Below are 27,657 nucleotides of genomic sequence, written 5' to 3'. Positions count from 1 at the left end.
GATTGGAGTAAAACCCCAGACCCTGTTCCAGAACTGGAACTGGCACAATTACTCCAGCCAACTCTAGATCTGAAACACATTTCAGAAATGCTTGAGCCTTCACTGGATTTATTGGAATGCGAGAAAGAAAAAATCTTCTTGCAGGAGGCCTTACCTTGAAACCTATTCTGTACCCTTGTGAAACAATGTTCTGAATCCAAAGACTGTGAATCGAATTGATCCAAATTTCTTAGAAAAAACGTAATCTGCCCCCTACCAGCTGTGCTGGAATGAGGGCCGCACCTTCATGTGGACTTGGGAGCTGGCTTTTGCTTTCTAAAAGGATTGGATTTATTCCAGACTGGAGATGGTTTCCAAACAGAAACTGTTCCTTTAGGGGAAGGATCAGGCTTCTGTTCCTTATTCTGACGAAAGGAACGAAAACGATTAGCAGCCCTATATTTACCTTTAGATTTTTTATCCTGAGGTAAAAAAGTTCCTTTCCCCCCAGTAACAGTTGAAATAATAGAATCCAACTGGGAACCAAACAATTTATTACCTTGAAAAGAAAGGGAAAGCAAAGTTGACTTAGAAGACATATCTGCATTCCAAGTTTTAAGCCATAAAGCTCTTCTAGCTAAAATAGCTAAAGACATATACCTGACATCAACTCTAATGATATCAAAGATGGCATCACAAATAAAGTTATTAGCATGTTGAAGAAGTTTAACAATGCTATGAGTATTATGATCTGACACTTGTTGTGCCAAAGCCTCCAACCAAAAAGTGGAAGCTGCCGCAACATCAGCCAAAGAAATAGCAGGCCTAAGAAGATTACCTGAACATAAATAAGCTTTCTTTAGAAAGGAATCAATTTTCCTATCTAAAGGATCCTTAAAGGAAGTACTATCTGCCGTAGGAATAGTAGTACATTTAGCGAGAGTAGAGATAGCCCCATCAACTTTAGGGATTTTGTCCCAAAACTCTAATCTGTCAGATGGCACAGGATACAATTTCTTAAACCTTTTAGAAGGAGTAAATGAATTACCCAAATTATTCCATTCCCTAAAAATTACTTCAGAAATAGCATCAGGGACAGGAAAAACTTCCGGAATAACTGTAGGAGGTTTAAAAACCGAATTTAAATGCTTAGTAGATTTAGTATCAAGAGGACTAGATTCCTCCATCTCTAATGCGATTAAAACTTCTTTAAGTAAAGAACGAATAAATTCCATTTTAAATAAATATGAAGATTTATCAGTGTCAATATCTGAGACAGAATCCTCTGAACCAGAAAAATCATCATCAGAAACAGACAAATCAGAATGATGATATCCATTTAAAAATTCATCTGAAAAATGTGAAGTTTTAAAAGACCTTTTACGTTTACTGGAAGGAGGAATAACAGACATAGCCTTCCTAATAGATTTAGAAACAAAATCTCTTATATTAACAGGAACATCCTGAGTATTAGATGTTGATGGAACAGCAACAGGTAATGGTATATTACTAATGGAAATACTATCTGCATTAGCAAGCTTAACATGACATTCATCACAAACTACAGCCGGAGGGACAGTTACCACAAGTTTACAGCAGATACACTTAACTTTGGTGGAACCAGCATCAGGCAGCGTTTTTCCAGAAGTAGCTTCTGATCCAGGGTCAATCTGAGACATCTTGCAATATGTAAGAGAAAAAACAACATATAAAGCAAAATCTATCAAATTCCTTAAAAAGGCAGTTTCAGGCATGGGAAAAAATGCCAATGAACAAGCCTCTAGCAACCAGAAGCAAATGAAAAATGAGACTTAAATAATGTGAGAAAAAAGGTGGAGACAAAAATGACGCCCACATTTTTTAGCGCCAAAAAAGCCGCCTACATTATCATCCGGTGACGCCGACATTTTTGGCGCAAAACGTCAAAAAAAATGACGCAAACACGAACAACTTCCGGCGACAAGTATGACGCCGGAAATTACAAAGAAATTTTTTGCGCCAAAAAAGTCCGCGCCAAGAATGACGCAATAAAATGAAGCATTTTCAGCCCCCGCGAGCCTAACAGCCCACAGGGAAAAAAGTCAATTTTTAAGGTAAGAAAAAATGTTTTAATTCATATGCATTATCCCAAATAATGAAACTGACTGTCTTAAATAAGGAATATTGATCATCCTGAATCAAGGCAAATAAATGTTTAAACACATATATTTAGAACTTTATATAAAAGTGCCCAACCATAGCTTAGAGTGTCACAAAAAATAAGGCTTACTTACCCCAGGACACTCATCTACATGTAGTAGAAAGCCAAACCAGTACTGAAACGAGAATCAGTAGAGGTAATGGTATATAAGAGTATATCGTCGATCTGAAAAGGGAGGTAAGAGATGAATCTCTACGACCGATAACAGAGAACCTATGAAATAGATCCCGTAGAAGGAGACCATTGAATTCAAATAGGCAATACTCTCTTCACATCCCCCTGACATTCACTGCACACTGAGAGGAACACCGGGCTCCAGATTTGTGGGTGTGGTGAGGGGTGTATTTATAGGCATTTTGAGGTTTGGGAAACTTTGCCCCTCCTGGTAGGAATGTATATCCCATACGTCACTAGCTCATGGACTCTTGCTAATTACATGAAAGAAAAACCTTTATAATTCACTTCTATTATAGAATTTGTTACATAGGAGGTACGCTCAGTCTGAATCACAAAATATTATCTGACTTCCTTTAAATGAACTAGTCTGGTTTGTATACTAACATAAATGTGACTATAATTTCCCTTTGTACGTTCACCTGCAAAACCTTCAGTTTCTTAAAAATATAGCAATAATAAAATTAAAGGGACATTAAACACTAAATAAATGCTAAATAGATTGATGTAGTCAAAGAAAAGATTAGTGTAAGAATAACTTATAGATGTATTTTATAAAGTTTCATAAGTTGTTTATTGATAAAATAAGTGTAACGTTTTAGTGTCTATAAAACAATGGGAGCTGCCATGTTGTAACTTAGGTTACCTTCTCTGAAGTGGCCAATAAGGGACAGTTATAAATAGGTCACTAGTGTGCAGCCAATGGCTGTGTGGAATATAACAGTGTTCTGCACATTTCTAAAAGGAACTGAAAAGCTCATAATTTTAAAATGGAATTACAGGAAAGGGGGACAAAATAAATAATGAAAGTAAATTGCAGAGTTTTTTTTTTATATTTTCTATTTATCATTTTATATTACCATCTCAAAGTGTTTAATGTCCCTTTAACGAAAGCAAAAAATATTGGAATCTACTAAAAATGGAAAAATTCCCAATATTGAATTAAAGGGTCAGTAAACTTAAAATTAAACATGATAAGGATAAAGCATGTCATTTTAAAACAATTTCCAATTTGCTCTTTTATATAATTCTCTTGGTATCCTTTGTTGAAGAGTATATCTCGATCATCTCAGGAGCAGCAATGCACTAATGGGAGCTAGCTGCTGACTGCTATATGCCTATTGTAATTGGCTAACTATATATGTTTAGCTAGCTCCCAGTAGTGCATTGTTGGTCCTGACCCTATCTAAGTATACACTTCAACAAAGATTACAAAGAGAATGAAGCAAATTTGATAACAAGTACATTGTAAAGTTGTTTAAAAAGCATGGTCATAGTAATTTTGACTTTACTGTCCCTTTAAACTATACTGTCCCTAAAAACTATATTTTTATGAAAAAATGTGTTGTGTGCCATCAACAAACATTTGCAAAAAGCCAAAAGAGACTTTGCAAGCAATTCTTTCATATTTTCATTAAACTATTCCAGTAATGAGTCTTGATTGGCTGCCTTGGTACCCAAAACTACAGATGGTTACATTTTTTGCACATTTGTTAAAATTATTTTTGTGAACAGCTGTTAGCTTTGTTTTTACCTAAAATAACAGTAGTGTATCAAATATGTTTAGTAACTCTAAAATGTGGATTCTTCTGGGCTTCAACGTAAGTTTAAAATTTAATCTATACTTACTATTCAAATATGAACATTTTTTCTATAAGGGAAATCAAGTGTCAAAGGGAACATTTGTTCTATATTTCAAAAGTCAAAATGCTGACAATTGCCCATTCCTTTTTCCACTAGGAACTGCTTCATAGTTTTAAAGGGACAGTCAAGTCCAAAAAAAACGTTCATGTTTCAAATAGGGCATGTCATTTTAAACAAACTTTCCAATTTACTTTTATCACCAATTTTGCTTTGTTCTCTTGGTATTCTTAGTTGAAAGATAAACCTAGGAGGTTCATATGCTAATTTCTTAGACCTTGAAGGCCGCCTCTAATCTAAATGCATTTTGATAGTTTTTCACCACTAGAGGGCATTAGTTCACGCGTTTCATATAGATAACATTGAGCTCATGCACGTGAATTTACCATGGAGACAGCTCTGATTGGCTGCAAGTCTGTCAAAAGAACTGAAATAAGGGTGCAGTCTGCTGAGGTTTAGATACAAGGTAATTACAGAGGTAACACGTGTATAATTATAACTGTGTTGGTTATGCAAAACTGAGGAATTGGTAATAAAGGGATTATCTATCTTTTAAAACAGCAAAAATTCTGGTGTTGACTGTCCCTTTAAGTAATATTTCCTCAATAATAACAAATACAAAACTTCTATACCAGACCTTATGGTAGTGCCACATATAAGTAAAACTATTACATTTTGTATTAATTCCCTTTAGAGAGACACTGGTTCTGGTTGCAGAATTATTCAGCTAAGTCAGTAGATAACATTTAAACAGACAACAAACAGAAACCTGTGTAAACAACGATACTATAACTTCATAAACATTCACTGTTTCAACCTATATTGCATCTAAATTAAACACAAGACAAAAATAACTAAATATTTAAGTAATTAAAGTGGCATGAAGGAGCACTACTAGCCCAGTGCTGAGCTTGGCTACTGAGACACTTAGGGAAGCAAACATTATGTGCACAGGAGCCTATCTCTGGCTGTGTTCAGCTCCATAGTGACAGCGTATTGGTGCTCAAGAGCTGATGTTAAAGGGGCAGTCTATCCGAAAATTGTTATGGTTTTTTAAAAAAAAGATAGATAATCCCATTATTACTCATTCCAACAGTTATATTAATATACTTTTTACCTCTGATTACCTTATATCTAAACCTCTGCAGGCTGCCCTCTTATCTCAGTGCTATTTACAAACTTGCATTTTAGCCAATTAGTGCTGGTTCCTGCATAACTCCCACATGAATGAGCACAGTGTTATCTATATGACACACATGAAATAGTACTGTCTGGCTGTGAAAAGCTAATAAAATGCACTGAGATAAGAGGTGGCCTGTAGAGGCTTAGAAACCGACATATTAAACATAAATTAAAGTGATGGTAAATCCAAGCGTATAACAAACGGTAGGATTTACCATCACCTTAATATAATAATGTTGGTTTTTCAAAGCTGGGGAATAGGTAGTAATGGCGTTATCTATCTTTTTAAACATTAAAAAAAAAAAACAAGTAGACTGTCCCTGAGAAATTAGACTGTGCACAATAAACAACATAGTTGAATATGTCATGCTAATAACCGCAATTAGTAACTTACATAGTTGGTGGCCCACCAAGATTTCAGTTTCAAGTACCACTGGAGTCTTGGTCCCAGGTTAGTGGCAAAATCTTTGGCAAGACCTTCCATTCTCTGAAATTTCTCATCATCCATGAGAGGTCTGACTGAATCCAGGTACTAGGGGGGAAAATGTAATCTTGTTAAAATTAGTTGTGAGAGCAAATTATGCGATATTGAATTGTGACTTTTGTAACTGCTAATACAGTAATGTAATCTGCTTTATAACCAACAGCCAGGTCATACGCTCAACAGATCAGAAATGATTGAAATATTTTACATTTTTAAAAAATATTTATGATTCTTATCTAGGTGATGGTATATAGAGCATGTATCAGGAAAGCGATATTTACGCTCTATTGAGTAATACCAGCGCATGCTACTGTGAGCTGTTATTACAAGCTGACAGCAATGCAAACATGAAATTGTGTTCGCAATGGGAGCCTCGTTCTGATCCCGTCAGACGGCACAGAACCTAAGAACAGAGAAGGAGGATAAGTAGCGCAGTGATGGCAGCAATATGAAAAAATAATAATATATATATATATATAAATATATGCATATATATATTTATGTGTTTATATTTGTATATGCACATATTAACACAAATACATATGTATATAAGCATATGCATATATATCTACAGGGAATACACAGTTCCCATAGACCGCACTTTTCAGTGCTGCTTTTTTTCCCCTAACACCACACACCTGCCAACTTTACCCCCAAAACATTGCCTTAGTGCAGTAATTTTATTAGAAAATAAAAATGCTACAATTTGTATTTTTTAATAAAATACATTACACTGTATTTTGGGGGCATTTGGAAAAATTAACCAGAGATCTAATCTCTGGTTAATTTTATAAGCGCTAATTGCTACTGCGAGCTTACGTTAGCAATAACCAGCCACTTGTAGTGGCTGGTTATTTAACGTTTGCGGGCACGCAATAATCTAGCCCTTCCTGTTTTTAACTATTTTATATATTCAGAGCTAATCAATATGAAAAAGCTGCTCTGGCAACAGAGTTGAAGACATAAAATTTCTCACGTCTCTCAGGGAATTTATTATTTCACTTTATAACTGCAGCCATACAGTATAAAGATCATAAACTTAAAAAAAATACATAGCTTTTTATATTTGTAAATATTTTTGTGCTTTATAAATAAACTTTGAGAGGTGCTGCTATATTTTTTAAAGGGATAACTAATAATAATAATAGGAAACTTGTATAGCGCACAACCTCAAATTTAATCAACTCGCGGCACTGATAATAGGTATTATTATTACCCAACTTAATGGTACTCATTTTATCGACCTCGGAAGACCCTTGCCGGGATTGAACCTGCAATGATGAGCTATCTGTCCAGCCTAATACTTCTTTAAAGACGCAAAGGGGCTAATGTTACCATTTTATCGCTAAGGTAAACTGCCCTAATTATGTATTATGTCACTATACTATTTTATTTATATAATTTTGTTTTTTTTACTTATTTATTATGTAAAATCAATCAGTTAAAATTCAATAAATATAATTCTTAAAAAAAAAAAAAAAAAAAAAAACAGTTCAAAGTTCATCTAAGCAAAAAGAAAAAATTGAGACTTTAAATGAACACAGAGTCCAAATAAAACTTCATGTACTAGACAGAGAGTATATAATTAAACAAAAATCCAATTTACTTATGTTACTAAAATGACCTATTTCTTTAAGTATCCACGCTCCTAAGCCTATTCTATCATAGGCTTAGGAGCGTGCACGTGTCTTAAGACCTACAGTTAAACACCAAAGATTGTGAAAACCTGACCAAATAAAATAGTTTTCTGCTTTGTAAGTGGTAGGAAGGTAACAACCTCTGCAGTGAACAAACTTAAAACTTGGCATAGTTCTGCAAATTTTAATGCAAAGTTACTGTTTATTTGCTGAATTGTACTGAATGAATAAAACAAAGTAAATGTGGCATGTGCCAGTGGCGTCACTAGGGTTGGTGTCACCCGGTGCGCTAAGTTATGGTGTCAGCCCCCCCACCCCCCAGAAAGCAGACACACACAAACACAAAGACACAGGCACAAACACTCAGACACACACACTTAAAACACACTCAGATGCACACACAAATACTCGGAAACACACATAGACACACACACAAAAACACTTAAGGCACACACACAAAAACACTCAGGCACACACACAAAAACACTCAGGCACACACACACACACACACACACACACACACACACAAAATATGTAAACTGCACTGCATTAATTATAAAGCTCATGCCTAGAGCTGCTCCCTGGCTCAGCAGAGCATCAAATGAAAGAAACAGTGCACTCTAAAAATAAATCACTAAAGAAAAGGTTTAAGTGCGCAAACTATGAAAAGTCTGCTCTCTGACTCTGATCCAAGTCTGTCAGTGCACAGCCCCGGGCCGCGTGCCTACCGCTTCTTATGTCCAATCACCTCTGCACTCTGCCCACCCCCAGACCCCCTGGAGGCACCCCCCACCCCGCCCTAGTGACGCCACTGGCATGTGCAAAGGTTTGGGAACCTTCCAGTCAGTAATTAGTTTGGCAGAAATCACAGCCTCTTAACACTTTTTATAGGCAGATATCAGTCTTACACTTGCCTTAGGAATATTTCCCTTCCTTGCTAACAGAATACATCTAGTTATTAAATATTCTTAGTCTTGTATGTGCTGCACATCTGAGATCAACCCAGAGATTTTCAATTATACTCAAGCCTGGGACTGAAAGTTGTTCCAGAACCTTAAAGGGCCACTAAACCCAAAATCTTTCTTTCATGATTCAGATAGAGAATACAAATTTAAACAACATTACAATTTACTTCTATTATTTATTTTGCTTAATTTTTTTGATATCCTTAGTTGAAGAAAAAGCAATGCACATGGGTGAGCCAAACACACGAGGCTTCTATGTGCAGCAACCAATCAGCAGCTACTGAGCATATCTAGATATGCTTTCAGCAAAGAATATCAAGCGAATAAAACAAATGAGATAATAGAAGTAAATTAGAAAGATGTTTAAAATTGCATTCTCTTTCTAAATCATGAAAGAAAAAATGTGGATTTCATTTCCCTTTAAGCTTTCATTTTTTGAAGTCTTTCATGGTGATTTTGAGGTGTGTTTTGGATCAGTCTTGTTGGCATATTCAACATCTTTTCAGTTTCTTTGATGACATTGGGATATTGCTTCCAGGATATGTTGATATTTAGTAGAATCCTGTGCCACTGATTGCCAGACAACCCCATAATAGATCAATCTCCATGGTTAGCAGTTCACAAGGTTATATGTATAAATATGTATGTGTGTATATATCTATCTAAATCTCTCTCTCTCTCTTAATCTCAATCTTCCTCTCTCTTTTACTCATATATATATATATATACAAAAAATAATCTACAGGCACATAAAATCTAAACAGAGACATCCTTCATGATACAATATATAGAGGATCAGCAATAATAAGTTAAGATAAAGAGAAATAAGGGAAAGCTAAATTAGAGTGCCAATATATAAAGTACATAAATATATATTTATTGGGCAATACTACACTCACTAACCCTACTGTATAATATCTATACTCCTGAAATAAAAGGAATACAGATGAGCCACAGTCTCTAGACAAATGTAATTTCCCTATTCAAACCATAGGGAGTCATGTAATCCAATTTTTGTATCCATAATGTTTCCTTTTCAAATAACAATTTTTGTCTATTCCCACCTCTCCTTAAAGGGCTCACACCATCTACCACTTGAAATTTGAGTTGACTTTTATTATGACCCAAAAGTGTAAAGTGATGGGCTACAGGAGCTGAAGGATCAAGTTTACTATGGCTTACTATGGCTGTTTTATGTTGTTTTATCCTTTCTTTAATGGGTTTGATGGTTTCGCCAAAATAGGCTAGACCACATGGACATTTAATTACGTAGACCACAAAGTGTGATTCACAAGTAACGATAGACGTTTACCAGACCTGGGATGTGTAATGGTATCTCCTGATTGGATTGCGTTACACTGTGCACAGTTATTGCACTGAAAGGTACCATTCGCAGCTGCGCTGTTAGTTACTCAGATTCCTTTTGTAGGAGAATAAAGGAAAATCCTTAAAGGTGTTTGCTAGAATTTTGTCTTATGACAACAAAGACCAATGTTTTTTGAATATCCTTTTCAAAGGTGGAATATGATATCCATATGGTACCACAAAGGGAATCCTGTCATTGTGTCCTCTTAGTGGATTTTTTCTGAATTAAATTTGCACGGGGAATTGAACTTTTGATTTGTGGGTTTGCAATAAGTCAGCTGGGTAACCCCGGCTTTCAAATCTACAAAAGAAATCTTGAAATTGTTCATTCAAGCGCATCTCATTGTTAACAATCCTCTTAGCCCGTAGAAGTTGGCTGAAAGGAAGGCTACTAATTGTTTGTAAAGGAAGAAAACTAGAAAAAAACAAAAGGTTATTTCTATCTGTATCTTTCCTGAACACATCTATTGACAAGGAACCATCTCTCAATGAGACAGTAAATGTCTAAAAATTTTTGAGTGTATGAATCAAAGTTCATGGTAAATTGGAGGTTTGGATCAAATGTATTCAGTTCTTCAAAAAAAGTTAATAGGGAGATATTGTCCCCTGTCCAAATCATAAAGACATCATCAATGTACCTTTTCCAAAATTTACAATGTTTCTTGAAGCTTTCATTGGTATAGAGATAATTATTCTCAAATTCATGTACATATAAGGTTGCATATGTGGGGGCCATATTGGCCCCCATAGCCGTACCCTTTGTTTGCAAATAAAATGAATCTTTAAAGAGAAAATAGTTCCTTGTCAACACTGTTTCAAGTAAATCCATAATGAACATACATTCCCTGGGTGAATAAAGGGCCATCCTATTCAATTGTTCACCTATACATTTCAGGCCCAATTGGTGTGGTATGGATGTATGTAAAGATTTAATATCAAAGGTTACAAGGATAGAGTCCCTGTCCATTTGTAAATTTTCAATATGCCGCAAAAAGTTTGAGGTATCTTCTAGATACGAGGGTACGTTGTCTAATAGTGGCCGTAATAGTTTGTCAAGAAAAATTGAAATCGGTTGAAAAATTGAGTTTGTGCTGGCCACAATTGGCCTACCTGGGGGATTATTAAGACATTGGTAAGCAATAGATAACTGGTATAACAGGGTCTTTCTGAATCAAAAAGTCCGCTTGTTTTTTTGGTAATAATACACTGATCTAAAGCCATGTCAACTATAGAGTGTATATATGTCTGGAATTAAAGGTCAATTTTAAATAGTTCTCTTCATCACCTAGCTGATTGTAAACTTCTGTCATATATTGATGTTTGTCCATAATGACCCCACCTTTATCTGCAGGTTTAATGACCAAGTCATTTCTAGATTTTAAAGAATCAAGAGCCCTCCTTTCAGCCAAAGTCAGATTAGAAATACCCATTTTCACTCCCTTACTTTTTAACTTTTCAAAGTCTGTTTTAACTAATGTAATAAAAGATTACACTGTATTGTTAGTTACCGGGGCATGTGCTGTGCTTTTAGGTCTTAAACTTTGAATTTGTGTATGAAATTGATTTAGAGTATCTACAAAGTCTTCATGTCTACTTTCCTGAGGATGAGAAACAAAAAAAGCTTTAAATCTAAGATTCCTAAAGAATTTTTGTAAATCTGCTTCAATTTTAAAGAAATTAGGCCTTACTGTTGGAATGAAAGATAGCCCTTTCTGTAAGACTGAGGTGGTCAAGGGGTCAAGTACAATTGAAGAGATAGAATTACAAGGTCCTCAATTACCTTTTGCTGTGTCTTGTTTGCATGCAATTGCCTGTTCCTCTTCCCCCCTCTGTGTACTCTCTTTTTTCTTTGGGTTTATGTTTATTTTGGCCTAAAGGGGAGGGGCTTCTGGAATCTTGGTCTGAGGATGAATCACCAGAATTGTCAGTTGTGTATCTAGGTGCTCTTCTACTCTCTCGTCTGAGTGGAATAAAATTAGGGTTTCGCCACTTGTAGACTTTATTACTAGAATAATCAGTTGAATCTCTTAGAAACTTTTGTGCCTTTTTAGTTTCTACTTCTTTCTTAAATTTGTTAATTAACTCTAAAATATCACTTAAGTTTTTTATAGTCTGCTTCCAGTTTAAATGATTTCAGTTGAATCTCAATCGTTTCAATATCAGCCTGTACTTTCGGTATTTCCTTCTGAATATATTCAATGGTCAATATGATTAAATCACTTGCGCACTTATTCAGAATACCTTCCCATTTATCACAAAAATCTTGATCCTCTTTAAATAAATAGTGTGGGGTATAAGTTACATCGTAATCCTCTAGGGATATATTTAAGACGATGATATTCTGCTAGGGTTGACAAGGAACTATTTTCTCTTTGAATATTCATTTTATTTAAACAGTGTTGACAAGGAACTATTTTCTCTTTGAAGATTCATTTTATTTGAACAGTGTTGACAAGGAACTGTTTTCTCTTTGAAGATTCATTTTATTTGAACAGAGTTGACAAGGAACTATTTTCTCTTTGAAGAGTCATTTTATTTGCAAACAGAGGGTACTGCTATGGGGGCCAATATGGCCCCCACATATGCAACCTTATATGTACATGAATTTGAGAATAATTATCTCTATACCAATGAAAGCTTCAAGAAACATTGCAGATTTTGTAAAAGGTACATTGATGATGTCTTTATGATTTGGACAATATCTCCCTATTAACTTTTTTGAAGAACTGAATACATTTGATGCAAACCTCCAATTTACCATGAACTTTGATTCATACACTCAAAATTTTTTAGACATTACTGTCTCATTGAGAGATGGTTCCTTGTCAACAGATGTGTTCAGGAAAGATAGAGATATAAATAACCTTTTGTTTTCTAGTTTTCATCCTCCACAAATTATTAGGAGCCTTCCTTTCAGCCAACTTCTACGGGCTAAGAGAATTGTTAACAATGAGATGCGCTTGAATGAACAATTTCAAGATTTCTTTTGTAGATTTGAAAGCAGGGGTTACCCGGCTGACTTATTACAAACCCACAAATCAAAAGTGGATTCAATTCCCCATGCAAATTTAATTCAGAAAAAATCCACTAAGAGGACACAATGACAGGATTCCTTTTGTGGTACCATATGGATATCATATTCCACCTTTGAAAAGGATATTCAAAAAACATTGGTCTTTGTTGTCAGAAGACAAAATTCTAGCAAACACCTTTAAGGAGTTTCCTTTATTCTCCTACAAAAGGAATCTGACTTGAAAGATACCTTAGTAAAAGCTGATGTGGGAACTGGACTGAATAGAGTAACTAACAGTGCAGCTGCGAATGGTACCTTTCAGTGCAATAACTGTGCACAATGTAACTCAATCCAATCAGGAGATACCATTACACATCCCAGGTCTGGTAAACGTCTATCGATTAGAGGGCATTTTACTTGTGAATCACACTTTGTGGTCTATGTAATTAAATGTCCATGTGGTCTAGTCTATGTTGGCGAGACCACCAAACCCATTACAGAAAGGATCAAACAACATAAAACAGCCATATGTAAACTTGATACTTCAGCTACTGTAGCCCATCACTTTACACTTTTGGGTCATAATAAAAGTCAACTCAAATTTCAAGTGGTAGATGGTGTGGGCCCTTTAAGGAGAGGTGGGAATAGACAAAAAATGTTATTTGAAAAGGAAGCATTATGGATCCAAAAATTGGATTCCATGACTCCCTATGGTTTGAATAGGGAAATTACTTGGGGTACATTTGTCTAGAGACTGTGGCTCATCTGTATTCCTTTTATTTCAGGAGTATAGATATTATACAGTAGGGTTAGTGAGTGTAGTATTGCCCAATAAATATATATTTATCTACTTTATATATTGGCGCTCTACTTTAGCTTTCCCTTATTTCTCTTTATCTTATTATTGCTGATCCTCTATATATTGTATCATGAAGGATGTCTCTGTTTAGATTTTACATGCCTGTAGATTATTTTTTTTATCTCTGTATTGCATAATCATTCACTATTTATATGCAACATATATTTCTGACATTAACTACTAGTAGTGCACTACTGTTTATATTAGGAAAATCAGCTGGTTGTCTCATGCACATGTTTGCAATGCTATTATCTACTGCTGTAATCCGAACTAGTGACGCTGAGTAGGCGTTACTATACACAGTGACCATGCCTTAAAAGGAGGTTTCCTGAATGACGTCAGGCCAAGTTGAAGGGCGGAGCCTGAAACGTGCATTGCCTGCTGTTGTGGATGTGATGTCAGACGCTAACGGAGTCCTTTGCAAGCATGCTGGTTTGAATTGCTGAAAGCTTGTTACCTGTTGTACCCTGATTGCAACATCACATTGCCACGCTTGGATATCTTCCCTTGATAGTGTGTATCGAGCTTCTTGTGACCCCACACGGATTGGGTGAGATCGCTCATAGAGCCTTACGATAACATAATCGTCATACCCTGGTCCTGGAGTGCCGGTGTACTCTGCATACTTTCTTGTTGCACACCGAGGAGAATTGAGTATATCTACATGATTTGAGCAATATTGTATACATGAACTTTCATCACTATTACGCTATGGAACATTATATTGCTATACACGCATGATTGCATGGCATAACATTGCATTCTTTCTAACTGTCAACTTACAAACCACGCTGCTACATTTGCAGGAACTGCTATAATTGCATGAACCGCCTTATCTTGTTTGCCAACTTACTGCTTGCATTCTACTTTATTATATCCATGGTTTCAAGCGTTCATTTATATTGCATGAGATTCTGTTAAATCCATCGTATTGGTTTATGGCTCCGTTTTAGGGTCTGACATCCATATTTTTTTTGCTGCCTAATAACTGGGGACACCCATTTTTTTCTTTTTTATGTTTGTTTGTCTGCATTTGTGTTTTGTTTATGGATTACAACTAGGATGCTTCTTTTTGCATTTTCTGGTTTGTTTATTTACTAAACTCATTTTTTTGATGCATATTCACTTGGAGTTGATTACATTGATTTATTATTAGTGTGGAGACATATATTTATACTATTTTGGGGGTATGTAGGTATGTGTGTACCCTGGTCTCGAGCACTTATTAATTCAGATCCATTTGACTTATAGATTACCTAGTATCAGTGCTTATCCTTTTATTGTTTGTTGATATATATATATATATATATATATACACACACACATACACACACACATACATATATATATATATATATATATATATACACATATACACACACACATACAGATATATATATAAAAACATATATATATATATATATATATATATATATACACATATACACACACACACATACAGATATATATATAAAAACATATATATATATATATATATATATATATATATATATATACACATATACACACACACACATACATATATATATATATATATATATATATATATATATATATATATATATATATATAAAAACAAACACACACAGTATATACACACATACACCCACATTGCTAGATAGAAATAAATGCATCAACCCTGCCATAAAGTAATATAATCAGCTAATTTCAATTAGTGTCTTTATGTATTTAAAGGGATGTAGTGCATCCCAGAAGTACTTTGTGCAATACAATGTCATTGTAAAACGGTTTACTAGAAGATATCACACATTCTATGATAACTTTCCAGCAGATATACAGTCTGCATTAGCAAAAAATATTCTAGTAAAAATGAGGCCCATTTCATTGTTAACTTCTACTGTGCACTGAGCATATGTACATATGCTTGTGTACCCACATTCAATCAAAAGCCTGCTTAAAGAGCTTACATTGTGTTGATGATTATTGATTTTGCATAACTGGTGACAAATATATGCAACTATCTTTCTGCGCAGAGGGGCTTTTGGATGCAGGTGCACAGGGCATATATACATATGCTCCGTGCACAGTAGAAGTTCTCACTGAGGGCTTGGTGATTGAAAGCTCCCTGCTCAGTGACATGATCTAAAATGATCCTCCAGCACTGCCAGATCCCTTGTGAAATTTTCAAAAGGCTGATTTTGCTTTACTTCTCTAAGGGGCATTCCCTGAATTTCTGTATGTCAAGGAGAGACAAGCCCAGTGCAATGTAGCACTGCATGACATGACAGTTCTTCTGCATTTACACTTTGTGCTTTGTAGTCTATATTACTTTACACTTCAGATTAAATGTTATTACGTTTAAACTTTGTACTTTCTATTTTGTATTGTATTTTGCATATAGCAGTGTATTTATTGATTTTACAAATTCTGATTATGTTTTCACAGTTTCTTTGTAACTTAGAAATTAGATATTTTGCATATTTATATGTATCTTTTACAAATGACATTACACTTCTTCTTAATAAAGATTTGTCAGCTTCAGTTTCCAAGAGAGCTTTATCACTTTGTATGGGCCAGATAATCAAACATTCCCTAGGTTGTAGAGAAATTATTGTGCGGACTTCAAAGGGCTGAACTCACTTAATTTTCAAAGAAAAAGGGAGGAACTTGGAAATCCCAGAGGAATGAGAGATGCCTTCCATTGAAGTAATAAGCTCTCTGGGATACAAAATTTCACATGGGAGAGAGGAGATAGTTGGAGAACACCTGGGGCTGATATAAAGGCTTAGTTTAGATCAACTTCAAATTAAACTGAAATGTTTTCACTACAATTTAACTTGCTTTTGTCTATATATATATATATATATATATATATATATATATATATATATATATATATATATATATATACACACACACACACACACATATATATATATATATATATATACTACAATTTAACTTGCTTTTGTCTATATATATATATATATATATATATATATATATATATATATATATATATATATATATATATACACACACACATATATATATATATATATATATATATATATATATATATATATATATATATATATAAATTTGTTATTGTAAAATCACTACTGGGTCTAAATCTAAAAACTTTTAAAATATAAATGAGAAAGTGCAAAGCTTAGATGCAGTAATAATGGAAGGACCCAATCTGAAATGTAAAATAATATAAAATACAAAGCAGAAAGTATAAGTGTAAAAAAACTCTCAATATCATGCAGTGCTATATTGCACTGGGCTTGTGTCTGCATTACATACATAAATTATAGAGATTTTGCAGTGCTGGAGAGTTCTACCATTTTTCTTTTAAACATTCAGTGAGTTCAGCCCCTGTGAAGTCTGAACTACAATTTCTCTCCAAGCTGGATAATACTTTGATCTTCAATCATATTGTTTACTAGAGACATTTTTGCTAATACACATATACTGAAATATGCTCCTTGTATATACATGTTTAGTTGTATGTCCCTTTGAAATGTGTCCCCATTTACCAGAGAGATCCTGTGCAAAAATGTGCCATTAACAGTAAGCAGCACACTGGATTAGTCAATACATAAACCTATGTCAGTCTATGGGAAGCAATGCGTCAGCTCAGGTTGAAAACTTACACAATAAATAAAATCTTACTCATGTTAACAGCTACATCATTAATGATAAAAATGGCAGTGTTATTTATAAACACCTCTGTGGGCACAGAAATATATCAACAGCCAATGGCACACTAGAAGCAAATCATCATTATTCAGAAGGTAAATATATAAAATAATACACAAAAATAATGCGTCTTATTGTCTCTTAAAATGCATAATCTAAAATACTACTGAACCAAAACACACACACATGCCAGCTGGGATTCTTATAGCCCAGTCAATGCCTAAAAGCAAATAAGATGTTAGATGCCAAATAGATTAATAGGAGCTCCACATCTCCAAATACTCACCTTATCTCTACTTTTTCCTAAAAAGCACATAGAATATTAACATGTAACCTTTTCTGACAAAGAAAGATAAATACATATTTTGAACCTTCATTAAAGGGATACTGAACCAAAATGTATCATTACATGATTCAGATAGAGCAGCAATTTTAAACTAACTTTCTAATTCATTCCCATTATCAAAATGTCTTTGTTCTCTTGGAATCTTTATTTGAAAAAGCAGGAATGTAAAGCTAAGGAGCCAGCCCATATTTGGTTCAGCACCTAGGTTCTTTTATATATAAATATATATATATATATATATACAGGTAGCCCTCAGTTTACGCCGGGGTTAGGTTCCAGAAGGAATGGTTGTAAATCGAAACCGTTGTAAATTGAAACCCAGTTTATAATGTAAGTCAATGGGAAGTGAGGGAGATAGGTTCCAGGCCCCTCTCAAAAATTGGCATAAGTAACACCTAAAACATTATTTTTAAAGCTTTGAAATGAAGACTTTAAATGCTAAACAGCATTATAAACCTAATAAAGTAATCACATAACTAGGGTTGCACCGATACCATTTTTTTATGACCGAGTACAAGTACCGATACTTGTTTTCAAATACTCGCCGATACCAATTACCGATACTTTTTTTAAATGTCATGTGACAGTATACCAAGCACAATACAGACTAATTATTTAAGATTCCTTCTTTATAATTATAAAGGACTGTAATTCAAAAGACATTATGAAATAATAAAACAGTTTTATTTGTCACAAAGTTCACTGAACACGTTTATAAATAAAATAAAATATTAAATTTAAAGGGGTGATACAATTGGGTTGTAGGGCTGTTCTATAACATAAATCTGACATTTGTATGGAGGTTTGACTCTAAGGTACAGTGATCTCTCCTACAATAATACAAATAACAGCAATTTGTATTGGCAGAACAGTAGTAAACAATTTTTAGTTTAGTCTCCACTCCAGTTTAAAATGAAATGGGAACATGCAGTTTGAAAAAACGCCACAAGATAGCATATGGGTAGGAAGTGGAGGTATCGGTTTAAGTATCGGTGCATTTGCACGAGTACAAGTACTTATGCAAATACTTGGTATCGGTAACGATACCGATACTAGTATCGGTATCTGTGCAACCCTACACACAACACAGAATATATAATTAAACTAAGTTAAATGAACAAAAACATTTGCTAAACAGCATTATAAACCTAATAAAATAATCACACAACACAGACTTCACTTGCATTTTTCTGCAAACAGTTCTTTCTATGCATTCCAATCTGGACTGATTTATAGACAGGAAGATCTTGTTCCTTTGAAATTTGCTCGATAGCTCAGGTCTGGTTTAACTGATTAATTTCCACTTGCTTGGCTTTGCTGCAACACAAGCGGACAGCTCCACCTACTGGCTATTTTAATAAATGCACTGCTTCTCAATGCTTTTCAATAGCAGTCACATGACTGAAAAAAAAGGTTGTTATTCTGAAACGGTGTAAATTGAACCGTTGTAAAACGAGGGCCACCTGTATATATATAGATCCGTATATAGAAGGGCACTCTCAGGATTTGTAAGTTCAAATGAAAAAAGCTTTATTCGTTACATCAACAAAGAATGGTCGACGTTTCGGCCCTCATTCAGGCCTTCATCAGGACATATTAAATCTGAAAACAAACAAATAAATCAAAAACAAATAGTAGTGTGGATATGTAGCGGGGTACATGTAACCAACTGATGTACAAAGTAGCATTTAGTGTGGGTTGTTGCAATTAGTTTGATTATGCCGGGGCGTGCGTTTGTAATTGCTATTTGAGACTGTTGAGCGATTGGTTTGCTCCGTTCTAGTGCTTCTGATACTGGTTTCATTGCGGGGTCCGGGTGTTTTTTACGGTGATCATTCACAGCTTGTTTTTCAAATATGGCTTTGCCAGATATCCAGGTTCCAGGTGATATCTACCCTGGGGCTCTCATGAGCCTGTGTAATGTTATTTTGCTTTTTTGTAACGCAACTTATAGGTGCATTTATGATATATCTTTTTCAGTGTATTTTTGAGTCTGACATTTAGATGGTTCCGTGGAGGCAGCATACGATGTTATTTTGTTTTTATTCACTTATGGTGGTTTCTAACATTGTAAGCTGGGTATGCGGTGTTTGGTATCTATTAATGTATTCCTACGAAGTCGCAACTAATATGGCTCACTCAAGTTTTACCGTTGCTGGCTGAGCACCTCTCATTTGTCTTTACTCCTTTTTATAGGTCTGATCAGCTGTAACATCTTATGTTTATTGGATTGACAGTGGTGATTAATTAGCAGGTTGTATGTATATAATTTATTTGATTATATTACACTTTATCCATATAGCTGTGTGATTCTATGTTCTTAGTGTGTTTGATTTCCATTTTGTATATCACTTTTTGGGCAGCCATATTCCAGATATGCATTTGATTATAGACTGAGGGTTTCCTGTTTGCTATCAGTGGCCTTTGATATTTCTATATTTTTAGAATTCATTTATTGAGTTTTGGTCCCTGATACAATTGTTGGTTTAGTGTCTGCCAGGATAGGCATGCGTCTGATACCGTGATTGGTGTTGCATATATGATTAAACTTGCTGGCATCTATGTTCTAGCCATCTTGGTGGCATGAAGCATTCTACTGATATTGTTTTTAATTTATTAGTATATAGGTTGGTGATGGGTGGTTTGTTGTTTGTCCTTACATAAATGTCCTTCATAATGGTTTTTGATTTATTTGTTTATTTTCAGATTTAATATGTCCTGATGAAGGCCAGAATGAGGGCCGAAACGTTGACCATTCTTTGTTGATGTAACGAATAAAGCTTTTTTCATTTGAACTTACAAATCCTGAGAGTGCCCTTCTATATACGGATCTACATAGTAATTTTCTGAGGATTGCACCCAGGTCTACTACACACCACCTAGGTTGGAGTGCTGGGCTACAGGCTAATTGTTATAATATATATATATATATATATATATATATATATATATATCTGTTTGCACTTACATTTTATTTAAACTAGTTTTGTTGTGTGTATTTTAATGCTCTCAGCCTGTATTGGTCAATGAGAAATATGTACTTTTAGATTCTGTACAGTTTAATGCATTTTTTAGTGAGAAATGTATGTTTAAGAGTTTGTTTTTTTTATTTTTAAAATTGCAAACCGTGTTTTTTTGGGTCCAAAATCACGATTTTCATTTTCTCCTATATCGCCCAGCGCAAATATATATATATATACACACACTTTTGTTTTGATGTTACTATGGTAACCCTTTGGTGGTTTTTCTGTCCGTGGGTGGGGTTTCTAAACACTTAAAATTGTTTGCTGTGAGATTCATTATTGTTGGTCTGATGAAGGGGTTAACACCCCGAAACGTCACTAAGAAATAAATTATGTTTGGACACTTTACAAGACCAGTGAGTGCTTTGTTCTATATTATATATATATATATATATATATATATATATATATATATCTATATATATATATATATCTATATATATATCTATCTATCTATATATATATATATATATATATCTATATCTATATATCATAGTAATAACTTGGTGTAGCCAATGAGAAGCAGTAGTTGTATATACCCACCAATCACTGGTGGTGTTCTATTCTAGGGCTGCAATGCTTGTGTGACTTTATCTGTATGGTTAACCACTTAGCCCTGAATAACACATAGTAAGTTAGATTTGGTAATTCAAGGATGACTGTAATGAATCAGAGGGTTTTTTGTATTAGAATGTCCTTCCGAACTTTTAGATTAATCTCATTTTAAGTCATGAAAAAAAATGCTCAGCTGTAGCACATTGTGTAGTGTGGAATTATTCATTTAATACCATAATTTATGTAAGAACTTACCTGATAAATTCATTTCTTTCATATTGGCAAGAGTTCATGAGCTAGTGACGTATGGGATATACAATCCTACCAGGAGGGGCAAAGTTTCCCAAACCTCAAAATGCCTATAAATACACCCCTCACCACATCCACAATTCAGTTTAATGAATAGCCAAGCAGTGGGATGATAAAGAAAGGAGTAGAAAGCATCAACAAATGAAATTTGGAAATAATTGTGCTTTATACAAAAAATCATAACCACCATAAAAAGGGTGGGCCTCATGGACTCTTGCCAATATGAAAGAAATGAATTTATCAGGTAAGTTCTTACATAAATTATGTTTTCTTTCATGTAATTGGCAAGAGTCCATGAGCTAGTGACGTATGGGATAGCAATACCCAAGATGTGGAATTCCACGCAAGAGTCACTAGAGAGGGAGGGATAGAAATAAAAACAGCCATTTTCCGCTGAAAAAATTAATCCACAACCCAAAAAAATAAGTTTATTCTCATAAATGAAAGAAGAAAACTTAAATCAAAAACAGAAGAATCAAACTGAAACAGCTGCCTGAAGAACTTTTCTACCAAAAACTGCTTCTGAAGAAGCAAATACATCAAAATGGTAGAATTTAGTAAATGTATGCAAAGAGGACCAAGTTGCCGCTTTGCAAATCTGATCAACTGAAGCTTCATTCTTAAAAGCCCATGAAGTGGAGACTGATCTAGTAGAATGAGCTGAAATTCTCTGAGGAGGGGCATGAGCCGACTCCAAATAAGCTTGATGAATCAAAAGTTTTAACCAAGAAGCCAAGGAAATAGCAGAAGCCTTCTGACCTTTCCTAGGACCAGAAAATAAAACAAATAGACTGGAAGTCTTCCTGAAATTTTTAGTAGCTTCCACATAATATTTCAAAGCTCTTACCAAATCCAAAGAATGTAAAGATCTTTCCAAAGAATTCTTAGGATTAGGACACAAGGAAGGGACAACAATTTCTCTACTAATGTTGTTAGAATTCACAACCTTAGGTAAAAATTGAAATGAAGTCCGCAAAACTGCCTTATCCTGATGAAAAATTAGAAAAGGAGACTCACAAGAAAGAGCAGATAATTCAGAAACTCTTCTAGCAGAAGAGATAGCCAAAAGGAACAACACTTTCCAAGAAAGTAGTTTAATGTCCAAAGAATGCATAGGCTCAAATGGAGGAGCCTGTAAAGCCTTCAAAACCAAATTAAGACTCCAAGGAGGAGAAATTGATTTAATGACAGGCTTAATACGAACTAAAGCCTGTACAAAACAGTGAATATCAGGAAGTATAGCAATCTTTCTGTGAAATAAAACAGAAAGAGCAGAGATTTGTCCTTTCAAGGAACTTGCAGACAAACCCTTATCCAAACCATCCTGAAGAAACTGTAAAATTCTAGGAATTCTAAAAGAATGCCAAGAGAATTTATGAGAAGAACACCATGAAAAGTAAGTCTTCCAAACTCTATAATAAATCTTTCTAGAGACAGATTTACGAGCTTGTAACATAGTATTAATCACTGAGTCAGAGAAACCTCTATGACTTAGTACTAAGCGTTCAATTTCCATACCTTCAAATTTAATGATTTGAGATCCTGATGGAAAAATGGACCTTGAGACAGTAGGTCCGGCCTTAACGGAAGTGGCCAAGGCGGGAAACTGGACATCCGAACAAGATCCGCATACCAAAACCTGTGTGGCCATGCTGGAGCCACCAGCAACACAAATGATTGTTCCATGATGATTTTGGAAATCACTCTTGGAAGGAGAACTAGAGGCAGGAAAATGTAAGCAGGATGATAACACCAAGGAAGTGTCAGCGCATCCACTGCTTCCGCCTGAACATCCCTGGACCTGGATAGGTATCTGGGAAGTTTCTTGTTTAGATGAGAGGCCATGAGATCTATCTCTGGAAGACCCCACATCTGAACAATCTGAGAAAACACATCTGGATGGAGAGACCGCTCCCCTGGATGTAAATTCTGACGGCTGAGATAATCCACCTCCCAATTGTCTACACCTAGGATATGCACCGCAGAGATTAGACAGGAGCTGGATTCCGCCCAGGCAAGTATCCGAGATACTTATTTCATAGCTTGGGGACTGTGAGTCCCACCCTGATGATTGACATATGCCACTGTTGTGATATTGTCTGTCTGAAAACAAATGAACAGTTCTCTCTTTAACAGAGGCCAAAACTGAAGAGCTCTGAGAATTGCACGAATATGTATTGGTAATCTCGCCTCTTGAGATTTCCAAACCCCTTGTGCTGTCAGAGATCCCTGTCAGAGATCCCCAAACAGCTCCCCAACCTGAATGACTCGCATCTGTTGTGATCACAGTCCAGGTTGGCCGAACAAAAGAAGCCCCTTGAACTAAACGATGGTGATCTATCCACCATGTCAGAGAGTGTCGCACATTGGGATTTAAGGATATTAATTGTGATATATTTGTATAATCCCTGCACCATTGGTTCAGCATACAAAGCTGTAGAGAAAATTTCCATGCACATAGCCACTGAAGGGAATGACTGAGACTGAAGGTGCTGGCAGGCTGCAACCAATTTTAAACGTCTCTTGTCTGTTAGAGACAGAGTCATGGACACTGAATCTATCTGGAAGCCTAAAAAGGTGACCCTTGTCTGAGGAATCAAGAAACTTTTTTGTAAATTGATCCTCCAACCATGTTTCCGAAGAAACAACACTAGTTGATTTGTGTGAGATTCTGCAGAACGTAAAGACTGAGCTAGTACCAAGATATCGTCCAAATAAGGAAACACCGCAATACCCTGTTCTCTGATTACAGAGAGTTGGGCACCCAGAACCTTTGAAAAGATTCTTGGAGCTGTTGCTAGGCCAAATGAAAGAGCAACACATTGGTAATGCTTGTCTAGAAAAGAGAATCTCAGGAACTGAATGTTCTGGATGAATCGGAATATGAAGGTATGCATCCTGCAAGTCTATTGTGAACATATAATGTCCTCGCTGAACAAAAGGCAGAATAGTCCTTATAGTCACCATCTTGAAAGTTGGTACTCTTACATAACGATTCAAAATTTTCAGATCCAGAACTGGTCTGAATACATTTTCCTTCTTTGGGACAATGAATAGATTTGAATAAAACCCCAAACCTTGTTCCTGAAAAGGAACTGGCATGATTACCCCTGAAGACTCCAGGACTGAAACACACTTCAGGAAAGCCTGAGCTTTTACTGGATTTGCTGGGATACGTGAGAGAAAAAAATCTTCTCACAGGAGGTCTTACTCTGAATCCTATTCGATACCCTTGAGACAATGCTCTGAATCCATTGATTTTGGACAGAATCTATCCAAATATCCTTGAAAAAACCTTAATCTGCCCCCTACCAGCTGAGCTGGAATGAGGGCCGCACCTTCATGCGGACTTAGGGGATGACTTTGGTTTCTTAAATGGCTTGGATTTATTCCAATTTGAGGAAGGCTTCCGATTGGAAACAGATTCCTTGGGGGAAGGATTGAGTTTTTGTTCTTTATTTTGATGAAAGGAACGAAAACGTTAGAAGCCTTAGATTTACCCTTAGGTTTTTTATCCTGAGGCAGAAAAACCTCCCTTTCCCCCAGTAACAGTTGAAATAATAGAATCCAACTGAGAACCAAATAAATTATTACCTTGGAAAGAGAGAGATAGTAATCTAGATTTAGATGTCATATCAGCATTCCAAGATTTGAGCCACAAAGCTCTTCTAGCTAGTATAGCTAAAGACATGGATCTAACATCAATTTTAATAATATCAAAAATGGCATCACAAATAAAATGATTAGCATATTGCAGTAAGCGAATAATGCTAGATATGTCAGAATCTAATTCTTGTTGCGCTAAATTCTCCAACCAGAAAGTTGATGCAACCGCAACATCAGCCAAAGAAATTGCAGGTCTGAGAAGATGACCTGAATATAAATAGGCTTTCATTAGATAAGATTCAAGCTTCCTATCTAAAGGATCCTTAAAGGAAGTACTATCTTCCATAGGAATAGTGGTACGTTTAGCAAGAGTAGAAATAGCCCCATCAACTTTGGGGATTTTTCCCCAAAACTCTATAGAATTTGCTGGTAAAGGATACAATTTTTTAAACCTTGAAGAAGGAATAAAAGATGTACCTGGCTTATTCCATTCCTTAGAAATAATATCAGAAATAGCCTCAGGAATAGGAAAAAACCCTGGAGAAACCACAGGAGGTTTAAAAACAGCATTTAAACGTTTATTAGACTGAACGTCAAGAGGACTGGATACCTCAATATTCAAAGTAATTAACACTTCTTTTAATAAAGAACGCATATACTCTATTTTAAATAAATAAGTAGATTTGTCAGTGTCAATGTCTGAGGAAGGATCTTCTGTATCAGATAGATCCTCATCAGAGAAGGATAAATTATTATTATGTTGTTGGTCATTTGAAATTTCATCAACTGAATGAGAAGTTTTAAAAGACCTTTTACGTTTATTAGAAGGCGGAAATGCAGACAAAGCCTTCAGGATAGCATCAGAAACAAATTCTTTAAAATTCATAGGTAAATCATGTACATTAGAAGTTGAAGAAACTGCAACTGGCAATGTACTATTACTGATGGACACACTATCTGCATGTAAAAGTTTATCATGACAACTATTACAAATGACATTTGGCGAAATAATTTCCACAATCTTACAACAAATGCACTTAGCTTTGGTAGAACCAATGTCAGGCAGCAATGTTCCAGCAGAAACTTCTGAGGCAGGATCAGATTGAGACATCTTGCAAAATGTAAAAGAAAAAAACAACATATAAAGCAAAATTATCCTTATATGACAGTTTCAGGAATGGGAAAAAAAATGCAAATAGCATAGCCCTCTTATAGAGAAAAAGGCAAGAGGCAAACATCAATAGGGTATTAAAATAATGAAAAAGTTTGGCGCCAAGTATGACGCTCAACGTAACTGAAAACTTTTTTTGCGACAATAATAACCGGAAATGACACACTCGCGTCACTGACGCAACCGTGTGTAAAGCTTCGGCGTCAACTATGACGCCGGAAATGACGAAGTTGCGTCATAGACGTATTTTTCGTGACAAAATTTCTCGCGCCAAGAATGACGCAATAAAGTCTAGCATTTGACGCATCCATGGGCCTAATACCGCCCGCAATTTGCAAGAAAGTAGTCAATTGAAAAAAAGACTAAACCCCAGGTAAGAAAATAATTTCTTAAAAATGTTTATTTTCCCCAAATATGAAACTGACAGTCTGCAGAAGAAAATACATGAACCTGACTCAAGGCAAATATAAGTACAATACATATATTTAAAACTTTATATAAATGCATAAAGTGCCAAACCATAGCTGGGGTGTCTTAAGTAATAAAAAACATACTTACCAAAAGACACCCATCCACATATAGCAGATAGCCAAACCAGTACTGAAACAGTTATCAGTAGAGGTAATGGTAAATTGAGAGTATATCGTCGATCTGAAAAGGGAGGTAGGAGATGAATCTCTATGACTGATAACAGAGAACCCATGAAATAGACCCCCATTAGGGAAATCATCGTATTCAATAAGAGATACTCCCTTCATGTCCCTCTGACATTCGCTGTACTCTGAGAGGAATCGGGCTTCAACAATGCTGAGAAGCGCATATCAACGTAGAAATCTTAGCACAAACTTACTTCACCACCTCCATAGGAGGCAAAGTTTGTAAAACTGAATTGTGGGTGTGGTGAGGGGTGTATTTATAGGCATTTTGAGGATTGGGAAACTTTGCCCCTCCTGGTAGGATTGTATATCCCATACGTCACTAGCTCATGGACTCTTGCCAATTACATGAAAGAAAATGTGATTTATAGACCACGTCCCCTTCTTTCCGCACGATTGGGTCAGTAATGCGCTTGCCCCCTGCCGATTACACGCTTCTCAATTGTACAGTTGGATTTAAAACAACTCTACACCTGATGGATAAGAGCACTGGTCTTACCCTTTTCACTGTGTCCTTAACAACTGGCACGGGGAGACGAGGAAGACAAGTCTGAAAGCTGAATAGCATTGGCTTCCTTCCAGAAAACAGCTTCACCATACCCTGAAAAAAGTGAGACAAAATCATTTTTATAAAATCAATTCTCTGTTTAGTTTCTAGATGTTTTAATTGTGTTGTGCTGCACTGTTTATGGGTCTCTCAAATCAATTTAAACTTTCCTGATTCAGATAGAGCAGCAATTTTAAACGAGTTTCCAATTTAAAAATTCACACAATGTACGTATATGCATTTGTGATTGGCTGATGG

At 35.4% G+C, this 27,657-nt stretch overlaps 1 protein-coding gene across 1 annotated transcript in view; it reads right to left on the bottom strand.

Annotated features, from left to right (window-relative positions):
- Positions 1–27,657, bottom strand: part of CPT1A (carnitine palmitoyltransferase 1A) — a 118,405-nt gene that overhangs the window by 50,574 nt on the left and 40,174 nt on the right. Inside the window, 2 exon segments of the mRNA XM_053720449.1 lie at positions 5,571–5,708; positions 27,352–27,453. Of these exon segments, the coding sequence (XP_053576424.1) occupies positions 5,571–5,708; positions 27,352–27,453 (240 nt within the window).

This window comes from Bombina bombina, chromosome 7 (genome assembly GCF_027579735.1).
Source record: "Bombina bombina isolate aBomBom1 chromosome 7, aBomBom1.pri, whole genome shotgun sequence".
NCBI lineage: Eukaryota > Metazoa > Chordata > Amphibia > Anura > Bombinatoridae > Bombina > Bombina bombina.
The sequence above is the reverse complement of the archived record's forward strand: the minus strand, read 5'-3'. Positions and strand labels throughout refer to the sequence as shown.